General features: G+C 33.2%; 1 protein-coding gene across 8 annotated transcripts in view; it reads left to right on the forward strand.

The window, feature by feature from the left end:
* Positions 1–20,448, forward strand: part of Edem3 (ER degradation enhancing alpha-mannosidase like protein 3) — a 66,671-nt gene that overhangs the window by 26,580 nt on the left and 19,643 nt on the right. For all 8 annotated transcript variants that reach the window (XM_047521209.1, XM_047521211.1, XM_047521213.1 and 5 more), the window contains 8 exons: positions 3,732–3,866; positions 6,495–6,600; positions 11,291–11,388; positions 13,009–13,134; positions 13,614–13,697; positions 15,300–15,383; positions 15,752–15,876; positions 20,157–20,322. In XM_047521209.1, coding sequence (XP_047377165.1) covers positions 3,732–3,866; positions 6,495–6,600; positions 11,291–11,388; positions 13,009–13,134; positions 13,614–13,697; positions 15,300–15,383; positions 15,752–15,876; positions 20,157–20,322 — 924 coding nt within the window. The remainder of the gene's footprint in view (positions 1–3,731; positions 3,867–6,494; positions 6,601–11,290; positions 11,389–13,008; positions 13,135–13,613; positions 13,698–15,299; positions 15,384–15,751; positions 15,877–20,156; positions 20,323–20,448) is intronic.

Raw genomic sequence — 20,448 nt, forward strand, 5'->3', positions numbered from 1 at the left:
CCCTCATTTCCTTCTATACATTGCAAAGTTCCTCCATCCTTTACCCCTCTGCGCCCTCCATTATGTATCATCATCCACTTATCAGAGAAAACATTTGTCCTTTGGTTTTGGGGATTGGCTTATCTCATTTAGCATGATATTCTCCAACTCCATCCATTAACCTGTAAATGCCATAATTTTATTCTTCTTTATGGATGAGTAATATTCCCTTGTGGATATATACCACAGTTTATTTATCTATTCATCTATTGAAGGGCATCTAGATTGGTTCCACAATCTAGCTATTGCGAATTGAGCTGCTGTGAACCTTGATGTGGCTGTGTCACTGTAGTATGCTGATTTTAAGTCCTTTGGGTATAAACTGAGGAGTGGGATAGCTGGGTCAAATGGTGGATTGTCAGGGTCTTAACCCCCCTGCTCTTCATGACCAGCAACAAGGGAAGGGGACACTCCCCAACAAAGCCAGACCAGGATAGGTAGGGCCGACTGACCGCCCGCACCCAGCCCTCTGGGCGGAGGACGATCAGACGAGTCAGGGAGACCAGTCACAGCAGGAACTTGTTTATTGAGGAAGTCACACAGCTTTTATGTAAGGTGGGGGCTAGGTGGGAACCAATCAGCTTAAAGGTCAGCAAGGCAGAGGGGGTTCGCAGGCGAGAGTCCCATAGGACTATATGGCAAGCACTAGCTGATCATGTTCACGGAACTGTTGTTAACCAATCCCTGACGGTGGTCTGATTTATCATCATTAACTATTGAAAATGCCTTTAAGGCCTTGATCTTGCTCACTCGCCAGGGAGTAAGGAGTCAGCCTGAGTTAGTTAACGTGTCATTAGTCCCAACAGTGGATGCATTCCAAGTTTTCTGAGAAATCTCCGTACTGCTTTCCAGAGTGGCTGCACCAATTTACAGCACCACCAGCAATGTATGGGTGTGCCTTTTTCCCTACATCCATGCCAGCACCTATTGTTACTTGTATTCTTTTTTTTTTTTTTTTTTTTTTTTTGTGGTGCTGGGAATCGAACCCAGGGCCTTGTGCTTGTGAGGCAAGCACTCTACCAACTGAGCTATCTCCCCAGCCCGTTACTTGTATTCTTGATAATAGCCATTCTAATTGGAGTGAGATGAAATCTTAGGGTAGTTCTGATTTACATTTCTCTACTTACTAAAGATGTTGGAACATTTTTTCATATATTTGTTGATCAATTGTATTCTATGAAGTGTCTGTTCAGTTCCTTAGCCCATTTATTGATTGGGTTATTTGTATTTTTAGTGTTAAGTTTTTTGAGTTCTTTATAAATTCTGGAGATTGGTGCTCTATCCGAAGTGCTTGTGGTAAAGATTTTCTCCCACTTTGTAGGCACTCTCTTCCCATTGATTTTTTCCTTTGCTGAGAGAAAGCTTTTTAGTTGGAATCCATCCCATTTATTGATTCTTTTTATTTGTTGCACTTTGGGAGTCTTGTTAAGGAAATCTGGTCCTAAGCTGACATGATAAAGATTTGGGCCTACTTTTTCTTCTATTTGGTGCAGAATCTCTCTTCTAATTCCTAGGACTTTATTTCATAAACTTCTGTAAATACCTGTCTTACTCTTTTATCTCTGGTTTATGAACCAAAGCACTTGAAAAATTAACATTACTAAAGCATAACTTGGAAAGGTTTTACTCATTCATCATCCCTGTTGTAATGTGTGCTTTAACATTTAGAACTCGTCATAGTTGGACAGATTTTCTAGCATTCTCTTATAGTACCATACCCCAGTGAAATCATTTCTTCATCTCAGCCAAAGCAGTCTAGGTTCCCTTGAAACACCTGGGTTTTTTTTTTCAGTCCATGCTTTTAGGCCTACTGTATCCATTACTTGGCATAACTTCTCTACCAGTATAAATCAGCACGGTTATTTCCTCCATCAGGAAGTCATCTGACTAAGTAGACATCAAGCACAATGAAGGCTAGTGCTTTTCAAATTGGAAAACACATCCCATTATTTACCCATTAATTTTAGTGGGTCAAGATCAGCAGTTTTTCTTTAATGAAACATCTTAGAAATAAGCCCCTATTTAAGTTTCCAGTTTTTGATATTTTAAATAGCTTTCCTGTGAACATTCTTACATGGCTAAAAACCTTCTTAAATCTGTTTTTAAAAAAAAGTTTCTCATTTCTTCTTTAAGTTAAGTTACTCAAAGAGTAGTCAGTGTAGGGAATGTTTTCTAAGACTCCAAGTACTTAATTGCCCAGTGTCTCCAGAAAGATTCTTTTGTACTCTTTCAGTGTTACATAAAAGTGCATGTGCCACAGTGCTGTTGCCAACACTGTACATTATCATTCTTTTACCAATTTAATGAGGAAAAAATGGAATCTCTTTAATGTGAATCTGTTTGCTTATTAGCATAGTCAAATTTCTTTGTTGATCACTTTCCACTTTTTAAAATTAGAAGCAATTTTAAACTGTTTTTTAAACAATATATGGACATTTACTTAATTAAATTTACTTTTAGTAAATATTTTTAGTTTTTGTTATAAATAGAGGTGCTGAATTTTGAGGAATCTAGCATTTCTTTACTTTTACCATAACATGAAAAACAGGCATGGAATTGAAACAGAAGATACTGTGAGCATTATAGTAAACAAACATATTATTTTCTTATCCTTTGAAATGTGAAGATTTTTAAAATTATTTTTTAAAAAGAGGCTACAGAAGAAAATGTCTTCCCATCCTTCCTTATACATACTTGATAAATAACTGCTTTTGCCCATGAAAATTTGCGTAACCATTCTTAGATATCATACATAATTGATACAATTTGTGTTGCTGATTTTTAACCCAGAAGAATTTGCTAGACAATACATGCTTTTGTAAAAACTAATGGACATTTTTTTTAAACTCCCATATAAAGCTTGTCCACACTATGTATCGCCAGTTCTTTCTTTCTTTCTTTCTTTTTTTTTTTTTTTTTTTTGTGGTGCTAGGGATTGAACCCCAGGGCCTTGTGCATGTGGGGCAAGCACTCTCTTACCAACTGAGCTATAGCCCCAGCCCCATCATTTCTAAGGTCTAACGCCTAGGGTTGAGTAGATGATTGTATCCTAAAATATAGGGTTAATAGAAATTGTTATGATTTACACATATTTTAAGGATTTTCCAGGGTAGAAAATAGATAATGTAGGTAAATTTAGTGTAGATAATTAATTTTTTTACTTTTCAATAAGAAAGTATTCTTTTTAAAAACCACTTTGTGATTCTCAGGAACCCAAGATCAGGAAGAACCAGATACAGATTCCTTCCAAGTATGAAAGTTTATTAATACTTTTATATCTTTTTGCCTTAAGCCTTTCAAGTAAGTAGGACAATAAGTTTTTTGTTTCTAACATCTACAGTAATAAAAGGACACCATTACCAGTGCTCACTCTACATCCAGGCATTGGAGGCCTAGTCAGGAGGACAGGGCCTACCAACTTCTAGATCAAATGTCAACAATAGGATTCCCATAAACCAAAAAAGAATAAAGGAAAGATTGAATCCTTCTTGCTTATCTTGTAGAAAGTGGTATATGAATATTAAGTGCTTAGAATATATTTCCTTAATTAGGAAGTCATAAAGATCATCAGATTAAATCTCAGTTATCAGGTATATCATGAATTATTTTTGAAGATTTGATAAAAAATAATTTCTTATCAGAAATCTAATATCTCTTGACAATTGCTGACAATAATCTTTGTTTCTACTTAGATCAATTTAAAGTTTGGCATCAGAAAACCGGAAGCTCGCACAGGAACTGAGACAGATACCTGTACAGCATGTGCGGGTACCTTGATCCTTGAGTTTGCTGCTTTAAGTCGATTCACAGGAGCAACAATATTTGAGGTTTGCTTTTCATGGTCTTTGGTTTCCTGGGTATTGGGTATAGCTCATTTCATATTTGTTTTCCATTGGTTAAGTTTTAGGATTATCAGTTGGAGGATTATTGTTATTTTGATGAACTTTTCAACTGCATTCCATTACATAGTTTTTAATTGTCAAAAGCATAGAAGTCATTATGAAGCAGTTATGTTAAATACCACTCTATTTTGTTCACAAATTATAAAGTGAAATTTTAGTTTTATTTTTAGAAGATTGTTTAGCTCTATTATATATATTTGATGGCTCCTAGATATAAATGTCTTATAAGAAATACTGTGTCTGTTTTGTTAGACTTCTGAACAGTCAGTTGCATTGCTGAACCATCTACTACTCTGCTAAAACAGTGAAATTTTTGCATTAATAAGTCTTGATTGAGAGTCTAATCTGTAAATGTATTTCCTACAAGGGAAATGTTACTCATTATCTAGAAGACTGAACATCCCCCACATAGTTAGTTGTGGTCTAACTATATATTTTTTAAAGCTAAGTATGTAAACCTGTCGTTGGAATGCAATAGTTTTTACATAAAGTACCCTCTTTTTCAAACATATGACTTAAGTGAATTTTTAAAAATTCAGCATATGGTACATATCAACAGAGCAGAAATAGGAAATGCATACTAGCATTACAGACATTGAATCAGACTACAAATAAGACAAGTGAAATGGTCTTTGTGTATATATGTGTTTGTATGTTCAGATGTTTCAAGGACAAGTTTTATCATGTTGGAACAGTTAATCTTTTAAACTCGTATTCCATACTTGTTGATTAGTGTTTTCCCTTCATTAAAAAGTATAGACACTATTGCATACTTTTAAATATGAGCTACAAACCCAGAGATGTTGATGAATTTGTAGGTGAGGAAAATGAGACTCAGGATAAGAGACCTACAGAGTTAGTGGGTGAATGAGTACAGTTGGAATTAGAATCCATCTCTTTCTGAATTCAAAGTTCATACTCTTTCCAGTGGGCTTATTTGAGTTTATAACTGAATCTATTGAAAATCATGATTTTTTTTCAACTTCTTGAATATACAGTAATTGATTTTCAGAGAAGCAACCTGATGCAATTGATGGACAGAACATTGATCTAATAGGTAAACTGGTCTATGGACCAAATCTAACCACTACCTGCTTTTTTTTTTTTTTTTTCCTTTCAATAATGGTATTGAAGATTGAATCCAGAGTCTAGCACATGCTCATCAAGTGCTCTACCACTGAGCTACCTGCCCAACCCTCCTGCCTATTTTTGTATTAAAAAAAAAAAGTTTTATTAGAATACACTCATAATCAATTATTTTTACCTATGATTGCTTTGTGCTATAGTAACAGAGTTGAGAATTGTGACCACTGACAACATAACCTAAAATGCCTGAAATATTTACTGTCAAGCCCTTGTCAGAAAAAGTTTGCCAAACTTGGTCTAACACATACAGAGGTCTGAATTCTTGTATTAGTGGTCCTTGAACTCAGTTTTAAACTTGGGTTAAGTTTGATGTCACTGGGTCTACATTTTTCTTTTCTTTTTCTTTCTTTCTTTTTTTTTTTTTGCTATAAAATAAGAATAGGGAAATAAGATTTTTTTGACTCTGAAATTCTACCAAAGTTATAATCTGCTTTGTTTGAAAAAAAATCAACATAAATAGGTTAAGTCAAGAATTAAAACTATTTTGCACTCTGTTCAAAGTGGCAGATTTGTTTCATACTTTTTTTCTTTTATAGTGGTACTTCTGTTATGCTAAATAGGCTTGTGCTCTGAAATTTATTCCCTATACATGCCCTCTGCTTTTATATTTTCTAACATATTTTTATCCCAAGTCAAGAATTTAATTAGAAATCATTTTAATTTTCATGTTCAATAGGTAAAAATTAATGAAAAAAAGAAAAAGTTATCATCAGGTTATAAGTTTGGTAATATCAAATATTCAGAAGCCTAGTTGATTTACTGACTTTTTACTAACCATGTTATGTGTCATTTAAGGTAGGATCTAGCAGAGTACCATGGTGCATACCTCTATTCCAGGCAGAGGCAGGAGGATCTCAAGTTGGGCCCAGCCTGGGCAACTTGGCAAGACCCTGTCTCAAAATAAAAAGAACCAGAGATGTAGTTCAGTGGTAGAGCACCCCTGGTTTCAGTCCCCAGTACTCCCTTGCCCCCCAAAAAGAATGAAGTTCTGAAATGACTATTTCAAAGACAGCATTCCAACTTTGAAGTTCTCTTTCAGTAGAGTATCTAAGGAGGTTAGATACTCCTTAGATCACTTAAGTGACAGAAATTAACAGGTGCATTTAATATGCTGGCAGTTAATATAATTTAATGATACGTGTGTATTGGGAAAGTGTACTACAAGAATAGATGAAAATGGATGATCTCAAAGTGAGATCACTGCCACTAAATAGCATTTTCAGAGTCCTTATCTAGACTGACTGAAAAAGAGCCAAGATATGACTTTAAAGAAGTTTATATTATAAATGGTTAGCTTAGGAATTTTACTTAATTCTTAAAATATCCTGTGGGTCTTTGATTTTTGTTTGTTTCCTTTTTTCCAAAGGCATGCAGTTCTTCAAGTTTGCTTTCCTTTTTAAATTTTAGGAATATGCAAGAAAAGCTCTTGATTTTCTCTGGGAAAAAAGACAGCGAAGTAGTAATTTAGTGGGTGTGACTATCAACATTCATACTGGAGATTGGGTGCGGAAAGGTACGTAACCTGGGCTTTTAAAAATCAAAGTTTCATGTCCTCAGAATGGTTGAGAAATAAAGGATTTAATTTTTTCAAATAATCTTTGGATAATATTCTGTTTCATGCCTTAATGGGTATTATATTGTAGGTATAGGGTATAGGTGAAACACTAGAATTAATTTGTTTGAGGACTACAGGATCCGGGTACCCCAGCCATCTTATGTCAAGGTATATTTAATGTTATTATTAATCCTTCATAGGGTTTTTTCCCTACCCCTGGAAATAAAGTGTAGCATAAGAGCGTTAAGTGTAGCTAAGAGCATAGATATTATTGGAATTGAGACTGTGTAATCTTAGGCAAGTTATTTAACTTCTGTGTGCCTCTCCATATTAACATCCCCATATCTGTAAAATGGGGATAATAATAGCACTTTATAGATTGATCGTGAGGACTAAATGGTTAGTATAAAGCATTTAGAATAGTGCCTGTCATGCTACATTTACTATGAAGTGCTCATTAATGTGATGTTAGTTTCTTTGATTAATAATTTTACTTCTTTAATTTAGCATAATACAATCTATGGAAAATTGTTTGTTCCCAAAGGTGTTCATTGTATAGTTACATGTAATACTGGAAAACTGTAAATAACCACTAATAAAGAATAGCTAACAATTATTTTACATGAACGTGGGAGTATTAAGTTATTAAAATGGATTGGAAGTAAGGAAAGAAACATAGCAATGCTCTGTGGGCACACAGGATGTAATTGTATAAAGAATATAATTTTATGTTTATAAAACAGCCCGTGGAAGTACATGGATGACCACTAGGGTGGTGGCAGGGGGAGGGAAAAGTAGGGGTGTATTTGGTAGTGAAATTAACCAACTTGTGTTTTTATGTATGTGCTGATATGTCACAGTGAAACCCATCATTCTGTGTAGATGAGATACACCAATAAGAAAATAAAGTTAAATGAAAAAATGCCCCGATAAAAGCAGTCATCAAAGAATGGAAATATACTAGAATATTCCTTATGAGATTATCTTTTTTATATAGTTCTCTCTGTTCCATGGGGCATATCTTGTTTCTGTATAAAATAAAAAACAATTTTCTATATTTAAATAAATAAATTGTGTTATATAATTGTTTATTTGAACATAGTAAAATAAAACTATTGTATCTTTTTAGTAACATAAAAGTTTTCCTAAGTTTTGTCTAAATGGTTCCTGAAATAAATCTGAATACTGGCTTCAAAATTCTGCATTTTTTTCCCTTTTTTTTTTTTTTTTGCTTTTAAACCCACTTTGGACCTCATGAGTAAATTAATCATAATTAATTTTGAATTGTTCTTAATCTTTGACTTATGACATGACTCTCTTTCATTGGTCCATACATGACCCATTTTATTTAATCATTTTATTATAAGGAGTGCCCACTAATGAGCCTTTGCAACAGCAACCTACTTGATAATATACTAGTGTGCATGGTCCTTGATTCTCCCCACCTTTGTAACTCCACACCTTTGCCTCCTCCCACCCAAAGTAATTGTCAACTCTACATTGATTGTTCTCTTACTTTCCTTTTAATAAAATTGTATTGTATCTATACATATTCTTAAAAATATGTATTTTGTTTTATTTTAAATTTTTATTAAAGGGTATCACATTTGATGTCCCCTTTGAGACTTTTTTACTTAACACATTACTCAGACTCGTGCATATTGTTGCATAGAGTTATAATTAATTTTTTAATTACTGTTTGATATTTTATGGAATTAATAAATCCATCATGGGCATTTGTAGAATTTTACTATTGTGAACAATAGTGTTGTGAATATTTTTGTAATTTTCTCCAGTTGTACATGTCTATGAGTTTCTCTTGGCTATGTACAGGGAGTGGAATTTTTAAGTCGGAGGATAAGTTAATAATGTTCAACTTCAGGAGATAATGTCCAATTGTTTTCCTAAGTTATTTCATAATTTTATACTGTAAGAGCACTTGTGGGTTGACATCCTCTCCAACATTGTATATTGTTAAAGTATTTGCCAAACAAATGAGTTTCTAAATAACATCCTATTATGGTTTGGTTTTTATTTTCTTGATCACTAATGATGTTGAATACTTCTTCATTTATTAGTCATGTATGTTTCCTTATTTTTTTAATTATATGTTTTTGTATTTTTTCCATTTGCTATTGGGTTCATGTGACTTTTTAAAAATTACTTGTAAAAAGTCTTTATATATTAATACTAATTCTTTGTCAGTTGTATGTATCACATGTATCTTCTTCCAGTTTATGACTCACCCTTTGACTTTAAGTTCTTTTATATTTTTAATGCAGTTGAATTTATCAGTCTGTGCTCTTGTGATCAATACTTTTTTGTCTTGTTTAGGAATCCCTTACTAATCAGAGGTCCATAAGATATTTCAATATCTTTTTAAGTTTTGTTATTGATATTGAAATTATTAAGCCATCTAGAGTTGAATTGTGTTTGTAATGTGAGGTAAAACTAGTTCTCACAGATTTCTCCTTTCTTAGAATTTTTAGCAGTGTTTTCCACTTTACAAATATGAGGAGATTAAAAAAGTTATAATTTTACAATTCAGTGATCTGTATGCTATGCGTATGATGTTTATGGTCTGTGTGACACCTATCCTTTGAAATTTGTTGAAGTGTTCATTTTGGCCCAAAAAATAGTCAGTTTTTATAAATGTTCCATCTATGCTTAAGAAAAATTGTAATTTTTCCAATTGTCAGATTAGAATCCTATGTACATATGTTTGCTCAATTATTAATAATATCATATAGGTCCTGGGGATCTTCTGTTTGCTTGATCTATTAATAGTTAAGAAAAGTAGATGAAATTTCCAATGATGCTCTTTTTATAGTTCTGGTTTTTGTTTTATGTATACTGTTGAGTGCATTCATTTAAAATTGCTGTCTCTTCTTAGTTGAACATTTTGACATTATGTTGCGACTCTGTCCATTTCTAATAGTACTCTCTCTGAAAGTATATTTTATAACTGCATCAGCTTCATCTTGCGTAGCATTTTTCCATCCTTTTATGTTCAATCTTTGCATGTGCTTATGCTTTTAAGTGTGCCTTTGGTAAAATTTATATGTCTTTAAATCCGTTTTGTCTTTGTCTTTTAATTGTTAATTTTAGTCCACTTACAATCTTTTAATATTTTAATATATTTGTAGTTCTTTATACTATATTAATGTTATTTCAGTGTGTTCCACCTTTTCTGTTTCATTTGAATCCTTTTGTTTTTCATTGATACCTGTATCTACCTCCTAAAAACATAAATTGTTGTATGTTCTTCCATCCCTTTGTCTCTTTTTTTCTTTTAATCTTAGAGTTCTCTCTTTCTCTTTCTCTCCCTATCAAATCTGAGTTTGTTCCTTTTCTTATTTAAGTAGAGTCAACTTTCCTCATCTGTGAGTTCTGCCTTCACAGATTCAACCAATTACGGATTGAAAATATTGGGGGAAAAAATTGTATCTGTATCAAGCATGTACAGTCTTCTTTTTCTTGACATCATTCCCTAAACAATATACTATAACAACCATTTTCTTAATATTTATATCCAGTTAGGTATTATAAGTAATCTAAAGACTAAAGTAAATGGAAGGAGGGGCATAAGTTGTATGTATGTAAATACCATACCATTTTATATAAGGTACTTGGACATCCTTGGATTTGGTATCCACAGGGAGTCCTGAAGCCAGTCTCCTCTAGATACCAAGGAGATACCAAGTTTCAACCCAAACTCTTGTCAGTAGTGTTTAATAACTGCTGAGGGCTTAGGGCTAATAATATCTTTATTGTGCTTTTATGTTTGAATGAAGTTTTGAAAAAATATAGCTCTATTGTCTTTTTTTTTTTAAACTGGGATTGAAATGTTTATTATTATTTCACTTAGAAACACTTTAACACTACGTGTACACAAAGAATTGGGAAAACTGAAATATTGTTTATTTAAAATAGGGAACACTTCACCATTCAATTTTAGTATATGTACTACTGAAGTGAGCACTCTATTGTCTTCTTACACCAGTCTTTAAAATATGATAGCAAGTGCTTAGTCTGTAGCTCAGTGGTTGAGTATTTGCCTAGTGTGTGCAGGGCCCTGGGTTCCATCCCCGGTATCACCCTGCCAAAAAAATGATATCATTCTTATTTCAGTGCCCTTATATGTGGTCTTCTCTTTCTTTGTAGAGGAGTATGAATATCAAAGACAAAGAGAAATTTCTAAGAGAATTACTTTAATTTTAGGTGTAGGTTTTCCTCTATATCTCTCCTTTTTATATTATGTGGGCTCTTTCATTTTAAAATCTTTTAATTGCTAAAAATTGATATTTAGTTTTTTAGGTATTTTATCCTTTTCATCTTTATCTCTTTGCAATTCCTCTTATCTAAATCACTATTGCTTCTATTTCCATCTTCCATATATTTTATCTTTTTTAGTATCTTCATAAGACCTTTGTAACCAGTTATGCAAAGTGATTAAAAAAAAACTATTATCAACAAAGGAACTATTTTTCATATAGTAGGGTTAATATTTCTGTAAATGTATAATCTTTAAACAGTTTCATATTTAGAGTAATTTTTCATTCTTGATGTACTAGTTCACTCATTTGTACTCTCTAAAGAATTTTTAAGATTTGTTTAATGAAGGATCATTTATATGTATTTTCTATAGATAGTGGAGTTGGAGCAGGGATTGATTCATATTATGAGTATCTGTTGAAAGCCTATGTCTTGCTTGGAGATGACAGTTTTCTGGAAAGATTTAATACAGTAAGTTGATCCAATTTTGTATTAATTTTATAGCCAATTCACTTGAGTTCCGATTTTGATAGAAACTCGATTGCCTGAGTTACAATCTAAAAAGTAATTTGTTTTTAAATGTAGTAGTTTTTTGTCAGCATTCCCTGATGATGTTGGACAGGGACAGTGTAAAAGCTATGTACATTACAAAAATTAATTTACATAGCAGTTTTATTTTTTAATCTTTTATATGAAATTTTCTAGATTTGCCAATAAGTAATAAAATATGTAGATTTGAGTTTTACCTAATCTTTCATGCAAGAAAGACAGTTATTGGAATAAGTTACAGTTAGCTTTTGCCTTTGGAATCCAATTTTACTTGAATCTTGAAAGTTTGACTTAGTCCTTGATCATACCAAATATACCAGGATTTGGAGAAACTAATGACTATGCATTTCAGAAGCAGATCTGTAAGTCTCAAAACTGAATCAGTACCACAGGCATAATTTGGGGGAAGTGGGGTGATTGTTGAGCTCAATTTCATTGCCTTTGTAAGTGAAGCAAACTGAAATTAATATAGCAAACTCATCGACTATATCATTATGTTCTTTTAAACATAGCTTTTACCTTTCTTCTTTTTTTTTTGTCCACCCCATCAGTTCACCCACATTACATATGTGAGACAGTATGATATATGATAGAGAGGGTTAAAATATGTGAGCCATCCTACTTTAAATCTTGATTGTACTGCCTGTTAATTTTGTCACTTTGGGCAAGTTAAATAACCCTGTTGGCCTTTTTTTCTCATTTATGAAATGCAAGTATTAATACTGTTTATAGGGTTATTGTGAGGATTAAATAAGCTTATCTATATGAAGTGATTAGAAGAGTGCCTAACATGTGGCAGGTCATAGTGATTAGTAAGCAACAGACAAGCTAGCAAGTAACAACAAGAACAAAATAACCTATTATATGCCTACCTAAATTATCGATTGAATGCTCTAAAAATGCTGTCACATATATTCTTTGTTAGATTACAATAAGATTTTCTTGAGGTGAATTTGGACAGATAACTTCTTGTTGGCTCATTAACACAGCTTGTCCTGTTTTGAAAACTGAGAAATATTAAGAAGACAAAAGGAAGAGAAAAAAAGATGCTACGAGCATAAAAAGCAAAGATAGAGACCATAAGAATGGTAACAGTGATTAGATATGTTAACTTCAGTAGTCGTGTGCACCAGGTAGCTGAGAAGGCACCAAACTTCCTAGACACAAAAGAAAACTAAATCTGTTAACAGAGAAGCCTATGACTGTATTCCAAGGGGAGCTAAGAGCATCATTGGGCCACACAGGCATACTAACCACGGGCTGATCCCGAAGGAGGTAGGGATATTTGGATTTATTCCCCTTGGAATCTCATATTAAATACAGTGTTTAATATTCTGCATCTGAATTAAAGGACATAAGGGAGCTTATATGTTTTAGAAAATTTTCCATCTAAAGTTATTCAAGTATTTACACAATTAACAGATGCAAATTTATTTATAAACATAAATTCAGGCTTAATTTCTTCACTGCACTGTTTAGTATGTTTGGAGTGGCCGTGTTTTTTCAGTCTACTTTAATGAACACATTATTATAATCCCTTAGCACTATGATGCCATAATGAGGTACATTAGCCAGCCCCCTCTTCTACTTGATGTGCATATCCACAAACCAATGCTGAATGCACGGACTTGGATGGATGCTTTGCTTGCCTTTTTTCCAGGCTTACAGGTATGGAGAGTACCTTTTTCTTTTTTTTAATTCATTATTGTTGTACATAATACAAGGGATCATTTTGACATTATACAAGCATGGAATATAATTTGCTCCCAATCATTCCCCATTACTTCCTCCATTCTCGCCCTTCTCTCTCCCCCGTTCCCTTTACTCCCCTGATCTTTCTTCTATTTATTTATAATTTTTTAAAAATTAGTGCATTGTAGATATACATATAGATGAAAATTCACTATGATATAGTCATATGTGCAAAAGAAAGTTCAGATTCATTCCGCCGTTCCTCCCTTGTCCCCTCCTAGTACATTTTCTTAATATTAAAATAAGATGATTTTAATTAATAATCTCTAAAATTGAATGACAAAATATAGTCACTTTCCAAAGTTGTCTTAATATATACATTTCCATTTACATAATGGTTATATATAAAATTAACTCATATTTTATTAGGTCATATTGTGGTTTTCGACTTCTAGGTTTTAAAGGGGGATATTAGACCTGCTATTGAAACTCATGAAATGCTATATCAGGTGATTAAAAAACACAATTTTCTACCAGAGGTAAGCAAGTAATCTTTGGAATTCTCATTTACATATATACTATAAATTGCTAATTTAAAGAAAATGGCATCTCCAAAACATGTTTGCTCTTTTTAATTAATTTTTGGTTTTGTTGTTGTTTATATAGTATTATATGTTTTTGGTTTTCTTCATGTATTAAAAGCTACTTAATTTTAGAATAATGCTGTTATTGTATTCATTTTTTGTAAAAAAAAAAAAAAAAAAAAAAAAGAAAGAAAGAAAAAACAAATTCCAACATAGTGTTTCTAAACCTTTTCTAACCCATGCCACTGCAATATTGTCAGTTTTTTTTCCTCATGGTGCTAGAGATTGAACCCAGGGTTTCACACATGCTTAGGCTCTGTACCACTAAGCTGTATCCCCAGCCCTAATGTTTTCTTATTCCAACTTTCGTGTATACCTGCCTGCTAGGGAGATCCTGTCATCTTTTATTTTCTGAGACTTGTTTGATGACTGTATACATTAAGTGTACATTAAATGTATACATTAAATGTCACACATGCTTCCTGGAAATTTGGAGAATATCTGGCCTTTGTCCTGCTATGAATTACTCTTTTTTTTTTTTAAACATTTTATTAGTAATAAGCATTCTTACTAGATCTATATGACAAGATTTTAATAGCATGCTTTTGGCTTTCCAGAACTGTACCTTTACAAATTTCCAAATGTATGTCCGTGTTGTGTCCCTTATTATTTACCCTCTGTGAGAGATCTCAGCATTCCTCCAACTTAGAATGCTTCCTGATATGTTTTAGAGAGTATAGTTTTATTAGCCTTCAGGTGAGTAGGACTTGGCAATGGAGAAAGTTCATATTCATGAAGAATAAAATGAGGTTTCAGCAAATATGTCTGTCACATGTGAAATTTTTATTTGGTTCCTATTAAAAAATTTGGTTTCCTTTCCTTTTTCTTTTTTTCCTTTCCTTTTTCTTTTTTAACCAGTTGTCTCTGTTACTGAATAAATTTCAAATAGAGTAATATTTATTTTTAATTAATTCCCTTGTCCTCTTCCACAAATGATTTGAGGTTGTTAGAAAATATATACTAAAATAATGCTGAAATAAAAATATACTTACTTGAAAATAGCTATGAAAGTAGATTTTAAACATTTCTCATTACAGAAATATTGATGTTTAGGTAATGTTTAATTTAGCCATTCCACCTTGTATATCAAAACATCATATTGTGCACCACATATGATTTTTATTTATCAACTGAAGAAATTTAAAAGGAAATATGAGAACTAGATAAGTAATAATTAAGAGGAAATGGTGGGGGGAAAAAGGAAAAAAGAAAACACGATGTAAACCATCAGGTTCTATGTATTGGAATTACTGATTGTCACTTTATTACTGAGTTTTCTTGATTTCTTAAGTGCTCAAATGACTGTTTTCAAAGTAATCCATTTAATTGGAGTAGCCTGGGCAAAAATAAATTGATTTTAGCAGTGAAAAATGATGTTTTATAGATGAAAATATATGATTGATATTTCAATTACTTTTATCTGTTAATATATGCCACTTTATATTCTAGAACTACTTGTCCATTCTTTTAATCACATTTTATGTTGTCTTTTTACAGGCATTTACTACAGATTTCAGGGTACATTGGGCTCAACATCCTTTAAGACCAGAATTTGCAGAAAGTACCTACTTCTTATATAAAGTAAGATATTTTACCTTTCTTTGGTTTTTAACCCATTCTCTTTTATAATAGAAATTGGTATTTAATGTTATAATAGTTGTATACATCACAGTTTGTATTCTTCTAGCCCATAGAGTTATTGAAATATATCTCTGGAAACTTTTTGTGGCATTAGAAATTTAACCTAAATGCTACGGTTTACAACTGAGCAACTTTTCAGTTGTTTAAGAAATTCTATGAGGCAGATCCATGGTTTATTGTCAGATCTAGGTTCTGTGTAACAAGCGTTCCAGTGCCTGGCACCTAGGAGGTACTCAATAAATATTTGCTAAATGAATGGGTAATATATAAGCTATATATATGTATACATATATTCCCCTTTTTTATAGGCTACAGGAGATCCTTACTACCTTGAAGTAGGGAAAACACTTATTGAAAATTTAAATAAGTATGCTAGAGTGCCTTGTGGATTTGCTGCCATGAAGGATGTTCGGACTGGAAGTCATGAGGACAGGTAAACAATTGCTAACGTCCCCTTTTTTTAGGGTAACTGAAACAGCACAAAGTACAGCCACTTGTTAGGATTCAGTTACGTTTGCTAATGTTTTTACAGAGGGTCCTGGAGGATGCAATTGTGTTTATTTTTTTAAACTCTTTTGAATAGACACATGTAAAATTTTTCCAAAGGTTTATATTTTTACATAGCATGTAATGAATGCTCAAATGAGTTTTAAATAGATGAATGAATAATTGTTAAATATCAGAACCTTGGTTTTAGGAGTGTTAGAAATGTTTTTCCCCCTTTGTTAGCAGTTTTTATGTTGTGGTTGATGTTAGAAATTATCGAGATAATGATGAAAGATCTGAATTATGATTTATGTTCAGTCTAAGATTCTTCAGAAACACATCATGGTTAATGTGTGCACTCTTATCCTGTTCCCGATTTGGAGGGGTAGGGAAGACCCTCAGCGGTAGTTGCTGTTTCACTGGATACTGGGTGACTGTGGATGGCATGAAGTACTCAAGCTATAAAAAGCACACTTTGGTCAATTTGCTGTTCGCCAACATTCCAGTTATTATGTATCCAGCTAACTGAACACCAGAACTTGTTTGCTTATTTGGTTATTAGCCAAATGTCCATTCCATAAGTATTTACTGAGGCCTCTTTTGTGTCAGCATTATGGCAGTTTTTAAGAATTAAAGATATGAAGACATGTCCATTCTGTCACTGAGGACAGGCAGATGTACAGACTTTTGTTTTATTTTTTAGATAAAAAGACTTTTAAAACATTGCATAAGTGCTGTGAAACATATGAAAGGGACATGAATGCAAGTTGGGATGTGATAGTCACTGAAAGATTCCTGCAGGATCCTGAGTCCTGAAGGATGAGCAGGAGTTAGAAGACAAAAGAAGTGAAAGACGTTTCAGGGACTAAAGACATGAGAAACATAGCAGTCATCATCTACTCACAGGACTGTCCTTTAGTCCTTCACTCAGAGTATTGGATAAGCCCTTTACCTGACCACAGCTGGTAAGAAATGGGTAGGTTTCTGGAAGCAGGCTTACAGATAAGAGCAAGAAAATGAAGGCAGATCCCCTGGGTAGTCGGCACGTTTATTGACCGACTCCTGAATTCCAGGCAGTCTTCTGCTGAGCACTTTCTGTGTTTAACTCTTTGATCTTACAACTGTCCTCTGAAGCATACTTGTATTATGATCTTCACTTTAAAGATGAAGAAATGAAGGCAAAGAGAAATTAGGGAACTTGCCCTGGGTCACGCAGTTAGCTAAGTAAGAATTCTAGTCAGTGCACGTTGGATTTTGACAGCTCTGCTCTATTGGCATAGAACAATAGCTAAGCACCAGCTATCTGCCAGGGACTGCACTTAGGGATGAGAATGAAAGGATAAATTGGAATCAGTCTCTGCCCTCCCATGACTTGTAGTTGGTGAATAAGGTATGGATGGGAAGAAACAACTGGAATCACATGCTATATGCTATAGTAGCAAGGGGAGACAGGTTGAGGTATTATAGAGAAAGATATGGTTTACTAGTTTAGAGGAGTCTTTTTCCCACCAAATATTCCTTTGCTGATATTGTGTCTGGACCTCTTACAACTGCCTTTGCTCTGTTCTGATTTTATTCCAGTATTAGAATCTCTCTCAAAATATCATGTCCATGGACTGGGGATGTAGCTCAGTGGTGGAGTATTTGCCTAGTAGGTACAAGGCCCTGGGTTTAATACCTAGCACCACAAAAATTGTCTGGAATTAAGACTCAAGATGTGCCCAGCACAGCAGCACTGTAAACATCTGGATTCAGACAAGGGATTGATAATTTTCTGAGAGGCTGAGGGGTTACACTTTCTATCTAATGAGGATCACTCCTTCACCAATTTACTGTTCCTCAGATACATTTGGCCCCCAGAATGGTCAAGAACTACTAATCTTCATTATACTTACTATTATGCCTGTGTTAGAGTTTTTAGCAGCTTTATTATGTTCAACTCACAGTGAGCTTGTGACTGACCACAGCTGGTCCCAGATGCTTAACCAGAACCTGCTAACAAATGGATGTTCTCCACCAGGCTCTTGAGGCAGCCAAATTCTTTTTAATAGTAAACTTAGAACTTTATATCCAGCTCAGAAAAATTTACTTGGTTTTTTTTTTTTTTTTTTTTTTACTTTCTGTTTCTAGGTCAAAAAGAGAGGTTGAATGTCTTCTCAGTCAGTCTCAGTTTCTAAGCTAAACTTAAGAGTTTCAGTGAGCTGCAGCTTGCATAAGCATACCTTAAATTTTTCTCATCCAAATTTTTGGAAATAATTCTGGGTGGGATTGTGATTGGTGCCTCATGCCATGGCACTTGAGAGCTTTCAGTGACAGGCTTTTTGCATTTGGTTGCTTAGTCCCCTTTTGGCACTATCCTTCATCTCACTAGCATCCACATCCACCATGAACATGCCTGTGCATGTGTATACACACACAATACACATACACAAACACAGTTTTCAAAATATCTTATTTTCCTAATCCATAATTACTGAAAATAATTTAAGTGGCATAAAAAGAAAACTGTGAAAATCCTTTTAAAGACACTGTCTTCTCCCTGCTTAAGATAGTATTTGTTAGCAATTTGATAGCCTTCTATATATTTTTTTACCAGTGTGTTTGTATTTATGCACCTGTTTATGGCTTTTAAATACAAATTAATCATAGGATATAATACTCAACTTGCTGGTTTTACCCAATTCATTAAATTTTAGTGATCTTACCATTTCTTACTCCTCTAAATGTTTATAAATCATGTTTTATAATCTGTTCTCAAATTTGCCAAATATCTTGTTTATTAGCTACAGTTCTAAAAATAACATTTGTTCGTGATGGTAACTGTCAGTCCTTCAGGGTTAAATTATGATGTATATTGCAAGTTGATGGGAAAGTTTTTTGTCTATGCTAATGAGATTAATATCCCAAATGAGCCAAACAATTTTGAAACTTTACAAATGAGTTTTTGTTCCAAAATAAGAAATCATTTATATATAAGAAAAGGAGAGCTGCAGCTTTGATCTAATGTATATGCCAAGTGCTGTGCTAAATAATCTCATTTAGTCTTTATACCATGTTATGCATTTATTATTATATTCCTTTTACAGAAGAATAAACTGAAACAACAGTTCTCACACAATATCCCAGTGGTCACAGAGCTAGTTGGTGGATGATCTGTTTCTAAAGCCCATGTTCCTTACTATTGTAGTCTGTTGTCCCTCCAACTTATTTAGTAACACTCTTTAAACTTGCATTCAATTTAGTAAATGTTTATTGAGTGCCTACTGTATACCAGGAATTGTGTTTAGCCAGAGGTTTGCTACTGTGCAACCTATCTAGTAAATTATACGTTATTTCTTACCACCCAAACCTTGGAAGCTTTGGAAGTTAATAAATTTGTTGTTACTATAACTCCATCAATGAGCTGTGCTCATTTCCTGACAATTTTATTTAAACTTTTCTTTAAAATGTTATTAAAAAATTATAACATTAGGGACTGGGATTATAGCTTAGTGATAGAGCACTCACCTAGCACATGTGAGACACTGCATTCAATCCTCAGTACCACATAAAAATAAAATAAAATTAAAGGTATTGTGTCCACTTACAACACAAAAAATATTGAAAAACAGAACAAAAAAACCCCAAAATTATAACATTAACTCATTTGTAAAGGCATATATCCTTTTACCCCCTCCTCATTTTCTTCTTGACAAGTATGTAAATATTTACAAAATTAGAATTATAGCGTATGTGACTTCATGTTGTACTTTCTTCATGTGACTTCTTATAAATGATTTCCTTTACATTTAAAGCCTCCTTTATTTATCATTTAAATGGCTGCATAACAAAATTTAACAAAGTCATATGACTTTATCCTATTCTGTTAATATTAGTTGAAGATTCTTGTATGGGTCTCACTAGTAAAATTCACCTGAGTTACCTCTCTGCTGTTGATCCTTTATAGAAAAAATAGAGAACTTTCCCTCATTGGAGGCCTATGGGAAAACCTTGTCTGCATTATTGACAGGATTTAGTGTGTCTCTGTGTTAGGCAGCTCCTCTGGACTTTTTTCTATTTCTTTAAAATGTCCTTGGAGTTATGGTTATTCTGTCACTGGGGAATCAATAGATTCTGTAGTTCTTTGGACATTCAAATTGGTATAGACAAGGTTATCAACCTTGCTGTCTTTCAGATAGTTGACATTTAGATGTTTTCAATGTGTTTATTTGTGACTTTTATTTTTAGAATGGATTCTTTCTTCTTGGCTGAAATGTTTAAATATCTTTATCTATTATTTGCTGATAAAGAAGACATAATTTTTGACATAGAAGATTACATCTTTACAACAGAAGCCCATCTGTTGCCTCTTTGGCTCTCTACTACAAATCAAAGCATCTCGAAGAAGAACACAGTGAGTTTTTGATTTAAGTGTCTTATTATCTTTCATTTCTACATATTTGTTTTATTTTCTAAGTTAAAGGTAATCCATGACTAGAATTTAATAAATACGTGTATGCTAGGAGAAAAAAGTAAATAC

Source organism: Sciurus carolinensis, chromosome 12 (assembly GCF_902686445.1).
Source record: "Sciurus carolinensis chromosome 12, mSciCar1.2, whole genome shotgun sequence".
NCBI lineage: Eukaryota > Metazoa > Chordata > Mammalia > Rodentia > Sciuridae > Sciurus > Sciurus carolinensis.